Genomic DNA, 9,137 nt, shown 5'->3' with positions numbered 1-9,137 from the left:
CTTTCCCCACATTTTCCCACAATGACTTGTTTTGCCTCTGTGAAATAAACATATCATCTCACTGTTCACCTGAAAAACAATATCTGCCTTATTTATGGGTAGTCTATCCTTGGTTTTCTCTTTTGTTTTGTTCTGCTTCTCGGTTTCCAGGTGGATGATGAGAATAATTCATTCTGCTCTCAGTGTTCAGATATGAGTTGTTGTTTAGTCGTGTCCAACTCTTCGTGACCCCATGAACCAGAGCACGCCAGGCACTCCTGTCTTCCACTGCCTCCTGCAGTTTGGTCAGACTCATGTTTGTAGCTTCGAGAACACTGTCCAACCATCTCGTTCTCTGTCGTCCCCTTCTCCTTGCGCCCTCCATCTTTCCCAACATCAGGGTCTTTTCCAGGGAGTCTTCTCTTCTCATGAGGTGGCCAAAGTATTGAAGCCTCAGCTTCAGGATCTGTCCTTCCAGTGAGCACTCAGGGCTGATTTCCTTCAGAATGGAGAGGTTTGATCTTCTTGCAGTCCATGGGACTCTCAAGAGTCTCCTCCAGCACCATAATTCAAAAGCATCAATTCTTCGGCGATCAACCTTCTTTATGGTCCAGCTCTCACTTCCATACATCACTACTGGGAAAACCATGGCTTTAACTATACGGACCTTTGTTGTAGCTTTGAGAACACTGTCCAACCATCTCAGATATGAGTACTGATGCTTATGCTGCCAAAACAGCACCACCCAGACATAATGGAGAGGTAGCAGCAGGCAGGAAAAGCGAAAAAATAATAAAAATAAAATCCCAACAAGGAAAAGGGATGCCAAAGAAGTACAATGGAAACAGAAAAGCAGAAATTGCTACAGTTTGTCTGGTCTGGCATGGAAATCAGTCGAGCGAATACAATCAGTATTTTGTCCACATCATCACTTCAAACAATATGTAATCAGTTGCTTTTTTTTTTTAAGTGTTTGGATAAGGCCTTTACATTGAAATGAATGTAAGTGACATAAATTACGTAGAGGTAGATGCATCCAGTGGCTCAGGATCAGGACAGTTGAGGGACAACACACACCCTGGGGGACAAAAAAAGCATATGGTGTGACTCCCCATAAAAACATTGAGCCCCGGTGTATAGATTGCAGCCTCCAATCCTGATTTTTAGTTGCAAGGCATGTCACAGGAACATGAAACAAAAGTGGTCCTGAGGATGTACAAAGGCAATTGGGTTTAGTAGCTATAGTGCTAGGGACATCCAGATTCCTGGGGGATTTTTGGCCAGTCATGTTCATTTGTGTTCTCTCTCTCTCTCTCTCTCTGCCTGACCTATGTCACAAGATTGTGAAGACAAAAGTGGGCGAGGGGAGAGAACTATGCATGCTGCCCTGAGCTACTTGGGGAAGGGTGGGAATCTTCTCCAATTTTGTATTTGCTTAGGGTTGTTGTCATGCAACTGTTTGCTTGGCTGCCAACAGGTGGTGCTGTGGCCTGCAGAGTGATGCTCGCCATCCGAGAGCTGCTGGCCCATCGCAGCTGCATTGGAGGCCCAAACAAGCTGCGGCAGAACAGTCACAACAGGTCACAGCGGCTCCTCAGCAACCATCCTACTCTGGTGGTGCCACCGCCACTGCCCACCTCAGCAGCAGAGCGCAGGAAGGGAGGAAACAATTTGGAATTTTGACAGATGGAGGGCAACCCCCTTGTCAATCATGTGAGATAGCAACTATGTCATGCACAAGTACTTGCGATTGCCAGGGCTTCCAGGGAGGTTTGGATTGGCGAGGGTTGTGGGTTTAGAGAACAACATGTGCAGGACTCTGGTTGTGATCTCAGCCCAGAAAGGCAGCGCTGCAGGCCTTGTGGGTTAGAGCAAGCTAGACCTGGAAGTGCTAATTCAATGCAGCTGCAACTAAATCCTTCACGAGATTTGTGTAAAATTCATTCATTCTCCCCCAAGCCCAACCAGCACGCCTCAAAAGTTCTGGGCTTTGCAGCAGCATGAATGGCAAGCTGCCCAAGCACTCCCGGGCCAGAGTGGCAAGAGGCAGGCTGCCCGACTCACGCCTAGGCTTGAGCTGTAGGGCCTCGATGAAGTAGCAGGGGAGCAGCAGCCCATTGGCATCGCCAGGAGTGAGGATCACTTCATTAGCCGAGCGGTAAAACTTGATTCCATCTGCAGAGAAGATATTTCACAGGTGAGAGGCCGTTAAGCCCAGAACCACTTCCTCACCTTGCCCTATAGCGTGGTGCGAGATGAATGACAGGCAAGTCTGGAGTCCATTCCAGAGAGGGCTTTGCTGGCTGGGAGGAAGGCCCCCTAGAATTTAGGATGCTTGGATTCCATTCATTTATTCAAGGTAGTTTTACACCACTCTTTGGATAAAAAAAAAGCGCCCAGAACAGCAAACTTGCTTACAACGATAACTAGCAAGATTGCAAGCCTGAGGGCAAGGACTACCTAAAAGGCACAACACCAAAGGAAAAGCAATTGGGAGGGAGAAGGAGGAGGAGAGCAAAATCGGATGCTAGTTCTGAATCACAACATTCTTACAAGAGTTCTTTCCGGCAGGGAGGGGAAGAAGCAGACTCCCTGCAGCTACACTTTCGTTGTATGATGGGTGGCAGCCAGGCTGGTCTCCGCCTTCCCATGTCATTCATCCTAGGGAGCAATTACATCAGCCTCCCAGTGTCCCTGGCCCCAGTGTGACACTCTTCAGCAACCCAGTCCCGTTTCTTAACAACAAGGTGTTATGACAAGAACAGCCAGCACGGCAGCAGACTATGGAAAATTTCAGTTAACTAATTGCTTCTCTGAAGGGACAGTGTTCATCTGATGAGGAGGGTGCCCACTGGGTCTCTGTGTGAGGTCAGCAGTGGTCCCTCCCAGGGAGCTGCCCTATGGTGCCAGCCCCATTGCAAACCCTCCTTTTGAGCAGGCGGCAAGCAAAGGGGTGGGGGATTGTGTTAGAGGGTTGCTTGTCCTATTCCTCCTTTGACCTACAGTAGAGGTAGGGGAGTCTGCAGCTCTCCAACTCCCATCAGACCCAGCCAGGATCGCCAACGGGCAGGGGCGCTTGGAGCTGGAGTCTAGCACCATAGGGAGAGACTGCGTACCACCCACACAGTCTCTAGTTCCTTTCCACTTACCTGCCAGAGCCTTGGCGACATCAATGACTATAGCCACGTCACAGTTGCTTCTCATTCCTAGAAAGGAAAAACAACACATTTAAGGGCCTCTGTCACCCACTCCCGTCATGTCTCTTTAGCAGAGACAGTCCCTCTTTTTCTGATCTTTGCCACAGAGTTACAATTCACAGAATGGTTAAACAATCAATCTCTTTTCCTGGGGGGGGGGCTCTGGGAATTGGATCTCTGTGAGGGGAACGGGGTCTTCTAGCAGTGTGGAACAGCTATAACAAACCACATTTCCCAGAATTCTTTGGGAGAAGCCGTGACTGTTGAAAGTGGTGCAGTACTGCTTTAAATGTATAGTACAAATGGGTTCTAGGATGCAGGCCAGATCCAGAGGCCTGGCAGACCCGATAAGGCTTGTCGGTCAGAGCTTCCCTACTGCTGGTTAGACAATATTGTTCCAGATTGACCAATGGTCTGATGTGGTTTAAGGGAGCTTCCTGGGCAGAGAAGTCACCCAACCGGCCAGAGAAGGTCCTTAGGCAAAAAGCTCAATTCACAGCCAGGTATTTTTTTCCCTCTACTTTGGGATGGGAGTTGAAGCACTGCAGGCCACAGATTTGCAACTCAAGGAACGGTATGCTCACCACTCCGGACAGCTCCATCTCCCGGCAACCCTGGCGCTAAATGGATGTGCGTCCTTCCCATCCGCGAGAGGCCACTGCGGCAAATTCCTGGCCAGTGGCGCAGATAGGTGCCATGGGCCACAACCTCTGGGAAATCCCGTGGGTCCAGCAGTGGAATCAACTCCAGTTCAGACACCTGGTGTGTTCATGGAACATTAATGGTCAGTTTATGAGGTTTTACCTGAGGGAGCCCACATACCTTCTGGGGGCCTCATGTCAGTGAAGGGCTGGGTTAGAGGTCAAAGTGAGCAGAGCAACAAATATAAATTATATCCTGGCATAGTAGGTTGGTTCCTATGCACCCTCACAAACACCCCTCTATATTCAGGGACTCATGAGTTCACAGGCACATTCCAATCAGGCAAAAACATTCAAAAATATAAAACAGGGCTGTCAAAAGTTTCAAGGGCCAGATACAGAGGCCTGGAAGGCCCAAGGTTCCCACTCTACAACTGATAAGGGCTAGAAACTCAGGCTAATACCACATTGGCATTTAGCATGGAATTGGAGCTCATTCCCGTTTTTGTTCGCATATATGACAACTCCTTCACCCTTTTCCCCACCTGCAGCGAGTGCCCTTGATTGGCTCGGATCTGGAGCTGCCCGCTGGAAGGGTGAGGGCGTAGAGCGAAGCGCTGCTTTTCATTTGTCTCCACAACGCGCTGCACATCTTCCAGGGTCCAAGCCTTAAATTGTGGCAGGTGAAGAACCTCCTCCACATCCACGAAGCCATCTGCAGTTTGGGAAGAACAAAACGTTTAAGAACTCCCTTCTTTGACAGCACTGTCAAGCCAGCTAGCTGGACTAAGGTGAGAAAAGCGTGGCTAAAAATGTACAAAGCTTTTAAACAAATTCCCCATGACGTTAATAGTGAGAATGGAGCATAATGGAGGAACAGGTGCAATTTTAATTCAGGGCGGCGCCAAATGCTAGAGCAGCTCGAGAAACCAAAGGTAAATCCATCTTAAAAAGTTTAATTCAAGAGTGGGTAACCTCAGGCCCAGGGCCTGAATGTGGCCCTGCAGGTCCTTCTATGTGGCCCTCAGAACTCTCCCCAGGCTCTCTCTGTTTGGGGCTGACTGAAATGTGTCCTTGAACTCTGATAATGCCTCTTGCTTGCCAGAAAATAGCAGTGGGGTTGAGTGTATGTGTAGAAATGAGCCCCGTGTACAAGTGCAAAATGTACATTTATTGCTCCGCCCACATGTGCTTCTGGCCCCACCCACCACTGGCATGTGGCCCTCGGAAGGTTGCCCGAAAGGAAATGCAGCCCTTGGGATGAACCAGGTTCCCCATTCCAGATTTAATTAAATTGTCTTCCCCTGCAACTTGGCTCTACTGCTCAAGTCACCTGTGCTCTGCACGGAACTCCTCGCAAAAATTTCCTCCCTGCTCAGAGGGCCTGGGATTCTCCCAAATTGATTCCAGCTGGGCTAGTGAGTGGGTGGATGGTTCATCTGAACAGGGCTTTAGGCAAGGTTTTCTTTAGAACCTGCTCCACTAATCATTGGCTTCCAGTTTAAAAAAATGACACATTTGAGGGTTGCCAGCTTTTCCTTTTGGCAGGGCTCTTCTGCCTTTAACTATCCTGTGGCTGGCAGAACAGGAGCAGTGAAGGTTTTTTTCTTTCTTTTTCCCAGGCAGTGTTGTGGGGTGTGGAAGGGCAGAAACACTCACCAAGCCCCATCTGTAGCCCCAACTTCTCTGCCCCATGGCGCAGCACGTAAGAAAGAGCCTTGGAGAGGCGAACACCTGCATCCTGAAACAAAGTTTGGAGACAAACAGTGAGAGGGGCAAGTATTCACATTTTTTTACATTTTATGCTCCCAATTTTCTGCAGAGAGCCCAAGGAAACATACGTTGTGCGGATTCCCCCAACAACCCAGTAAAGTGAATTTCATGGTTGAGGAAGGAATTGAACCTGGGTCTCCTCAGCCCTAGCCTGGGGTAGGCGGTAGCCAATACTGTGCCCTGCAGATGCTGTTGGCCTCAGACACTGTTGCAGGCTGCAGTTATAGGAGAGGTGGAGGGCAGGGCCAATCCTGTCCTCCATAGACCCTCCTTTTCCAGGGCTCGAGTCTCTTAAAAAGTTGGCACAGGTGCAAAAATTTCACTAGAGGTTGCAAGGAAACGGGAGAAGTTGCCAGTCTTAGAATTCTCCCTTCTAAGCAGCTCTTTTATTCTATTTTTTTAAAAGGGGTACAGGAAAATGGTATCCTCCCAAGGTGGGCTAAAACTAACAAGGCTATTGTATTTTTACCTGATCTCTGTGTCTCCTTTGGTTTCCATGTTTTCTGCCTCTTCTGGGAGGATTTTGCAGACTTCCAAGAGCACCTGGTACTTCTCCATCCATAATGATGATGACTCAAAAATCCAGAAACCCCACGGGTAGCTGGCTGGGGGCGTTGAAACTACTGTGCCTGTTTTCCAAAATCCTTATTTCCCTATGCCAGTTACTTACTGCAGCTTTCCCAGTTTTCTCTCTTCTCCCCTCTCTTTCCCAGGACTCCACTTCGGATCTCAACACCGCCTCCCTCCCCAATTCCCCAAACGACACGCTCCCGAAGTGCGAGCGGCGCTCAGGAGGGAACCTTGACGTCCTTATAGTCAGCGAGCACGACGGACCGCACAGACTTCTGGGAGTTGTAGTTCCTACTCCCCACCTAAAAGCTGTTCCTTGTATGGTCTCTTCTTCGACGGGCAAGAGACGCAGCTCAGTGGTAAAGCATCTGTTTTGCATGGGGCAGGTCCCAGGTTCAATCCCTGGCAATTCCCTGTCTGAAACGCTGCCAGCCATTGCAGGCGATATAGGAGCAGGATGGACCAAGGGGTCGGACTTGTTATAAGGCATCTTAGAATTGTAGAGTTGGAAGGGACCCTGAGGGTCATCTAGTCCAACCCCCTGCAAAGCCGTAATCTTGCACACAGCCTTCCCTGGGTGGGCTCGAACTACTAACCTTCTGGTTAAGAGCCAGATGCACTGACCCATCACACCACTGCCAGGTGCTTACCGCAGTCTCCTTGACCCTAGCGGCGTGCTCCTCTACTTGCTGCCATCTTTGTCCTGCTCAACTTTTTTGGGGTAGCCTAGGGGCGAGTGGAGGAGTGCGCTGCCATTCGTGGGCGTACCATCAGGGTCAAGGAACAGGAGGTGGCAAACTGCTGACAACAGTGAGCGCCTGGCAGTGGTGAGGGCCGAGGTGGGGCAAGCACAGGGGGTTTTGCCTCCAGCAGCAAAACATCCCTGGGCGCAGTGTCTTCAAGGGCAGTCCCACGCACAGCGCATCACAGTAATCCATGCTGGAAGTTATCAGAGCATGGAGTCCTGCGGCCAAGTCACAGGAACCAGCCATAGTTTGGAAACTGTCCCTCGAGCCTCTGAGGCCACCTGAGCCTCAAGTGACACTGTCGGATCCAGGAGCACTCCCAAGCTACTGGAAGTTGCAATAAAGAACTGTTTTTGGAAGATTTCATTTCTCCAATGAGATTGTAGTGTGTGTGTGTGTGTGTGTGCGTGCACACTTGTGTGTGCAATGAGTGAGCATGCACAACTCAGTCCAGGAATAAAGGTGACCATGAGGTGGCACTGTCCACCTTCCTTTTGAGCCTCCTTTTGTGTGCTTTATCCTGCTTTTTACTACTGGCCTTTGGAAGGTCATTCCAAGGGTAAAGGAGCCTGAGACTGCAGGGAGGGAGCTCGTTTGCAGGGGGATGCCAACAAAGTGGAAGAAACTTTACCAGCAGCTGGGTACGCATGTGCACTTTTCTGCTGTTCGATCTGCTAAAAGCCAATGATCATTTTCTTCCTTTCAATGGTTTAGGGTTTTCATTCATTCATTAATATTAATTAATTTGTCCTCCTGTCTCTGTAGCTTTCCCCCTTTGTCATAAATTAATGCCCAAGTTTGATCAACTTGTGGGAAGCAGCTGTGGTGTTGGCATCTCTTTGTGAAATGAAGCTGCTGCCATGATCACTTGCCACAGGCCCGGCAAGGGGGGGGGATTTGGGGGTGCCACTGCCCCCCTTCCAAATGAGCTCCTTTCCTGCGAGACTGCAGGGGAAGCAGGGAGCTGGGGTTGTGCCAGCCCTCCTTGCTCCAAGTCGCTCTGGCACTGTGCCACCTTTTCGCTTTTTTAAAGGTGAGCTGGGCCTTTTCTGTGTATTCTACTAAACGCCCCCTTGATCTGCACGGCCACCAAAGGTAATTTTTTATCTGAACAAGTCAACAACCCTCACGTAGCCAAGGAAGAGGCAAAGAGGCATGTGGCAGAATACAACTGCTTTATGAAAGAACGCTGAATGAGGACTTCAAGATGCCTCTGAGTACACAAGTATATGGTTTCAAATGTCCCAGTATCTTATCTGTCCCTTTATTACAGTTATAACCAAGCCATTATTCTATTCTTATGCCACTCATCTAACCAACCCTGCTTCACATCCACCCCCAGCTCTTCCCTCTCTGATCTCCAGGCTCTAACTGACTCTCAACTGACTCCCTCCCAGCATTCAAACCACTCTTCAAACTCTCAGCCAATCGTTGCTCACCATTCACTCTGGTGGAGGACACACTGTGTTCTTCCTGGGATAGTCTGTCCACCTTTGGTCCGCACCCTGCACTCAGCTCTCCCCTGTGGCTCCTAGAAGATGCCTAAAGGCGACAGGATCCACAACCCGGGAAACAACTTCCACTGTCCAGCTAAACCAGGCAAAGGTAGCAGATGGGTCTCAAGCCCCCAAGCATTGACTAATAGGGGGTCCAACAGTCAAGAAGGCGGTTTCTGCACATGCTGTAGAGGGAAGTGAGGGCTGGATGGGTCTCGCCAACAGGGAAAGGTGAGCTTCTTTGTAGCAAACTCCTCTAAGGGGCAGTTCTCTTCCGAGAGCCTTCCCTTTCCCAAAGGGAGAGGGGGCTTTGGGGGTCTCATTGTGTGTGAGGTGTCTGTGTGTCCAGCAAGCGAGGGGGAAAATATTGTGATAAGTGGAGTGTGTTGGATGGGGTGCAGCAGGCTGGGGTGGGTATTACCATGGGCTTAGTGGCCATGCCATATCCCATCCCAGTGATTGCCCCATCCTGCCACAAGAAAGCAATGATTTTGGGGGAAGGGGGTCTCTCCTAGATGTCCCCAAGTCCAACTGTTGTCAATCTAGCAGGTGAGGCCTCTTATTTACTCCATAACCTGGATTTTATGCATATTATCAGGCAGGGATGGTGGATTTGGAGTTCTCTAATTCCATTATCAGCCGGATAAATATTGCTACGACCCTTTGACATGGCAGTCCCATTAAGTCAGTTCTCTGCCTCTCATCCACAGAGTGACTCCTCCCCCTGAAATCTTT

The 9,137-nt window shown here is 49.6% G+C and overlaps 1 protein-coding gene across 3 annotated transcripts; it reads right to left on the bottom strand.

The window, feature by feature from the left end:
* Nucleotides 1-64: 64 nt before the first annotated feature.
* Nucleotides 65-9,030, bottom strand: TRPT1 (tRNA phosphotransferase 1). 3 transcript variants are annotated; one of them, XM_082202817.1, is made up of 7 exons: nt 6,261-9,030; nt 5,477-5,558; nt 4,363-4,532; nt 3,761-3,935; nt 3,129-3,185; nt 2,044-2,154; nt 65-1,057 (listed from the first exon to the last, which is right to left on the bottom strand). In XM_082202817.1, exons 1-7 carry the CDS (start codon nt 6,786-6,788, stop codon nt 996-998), a joined length of 1,185 nt encoding a protein of 394 aa, XP_082058943.1. In that variant the 5' UTR covers nt 6,789-9,030; the 3' UTR covers nt 65-995. The 3 variants fall into 3 exon arrangements, 2 of the variants coding, with proteins under 2 accessions (XP_082058943.1, XP_082058944.1); XM_082202818.1 differs by lacking the exon at nt 65-1,057 and having other exon boundaries at nt 1,065-2,154; nt 6,060-6,396; XR_014214453.1 differs by lacking the exons at nt 65-1,057; nt 3,761-3,935 and having other exon boundaries at nt 2,087-2,154.
* Between the last annotated feature and the right edge of the window lie 107 nt (nt 9,031-9,137).

The sequence above is a fragment of the Podarcis vaucheri genome (genome assembly GCF_965113315.1).
Source record: "Podarcis vaucheri genome assembly, chromosome: 16".
Lineage (NCBI taxonomy): Eukaryota > Metazoa > Chordata > Lepidosauria > Squamata > Lacertidae > Podarcis > Podarcis vaucheri.
This window is presented reverse-complemented; position numbering and strand designations above follow the sequence as displayed.

What these genes read in the sequence shown, in the direction of transcription:
- TRPT1 (XM_082202817.1), bottom strand. Translation starts at nt 6,788, where the DNA reads ATGGGTCAGTGCATCTGGCTCTTAACCAGAAGGTTAGTAGTTCGAGCC. An exon ending in ATCAAGGGCACTCGCTGCAG is followed by an intron (nt 3,936 to 4,362) that starts GTGGGGAAAAGG and finishes TGAACACACCAG; the next exon opens with GTGTCTGAACTGGAGTTGAT. An exon ending in CCTACAGCTCAAGCCTAGGC is followed by an intron (nt 1,058 to 2,043) that starts GTGAGTCGGGCA and finishes TTTGTCCCCCAG; the next exon opens with GGTGTGTGTTGTCCCTCAAC.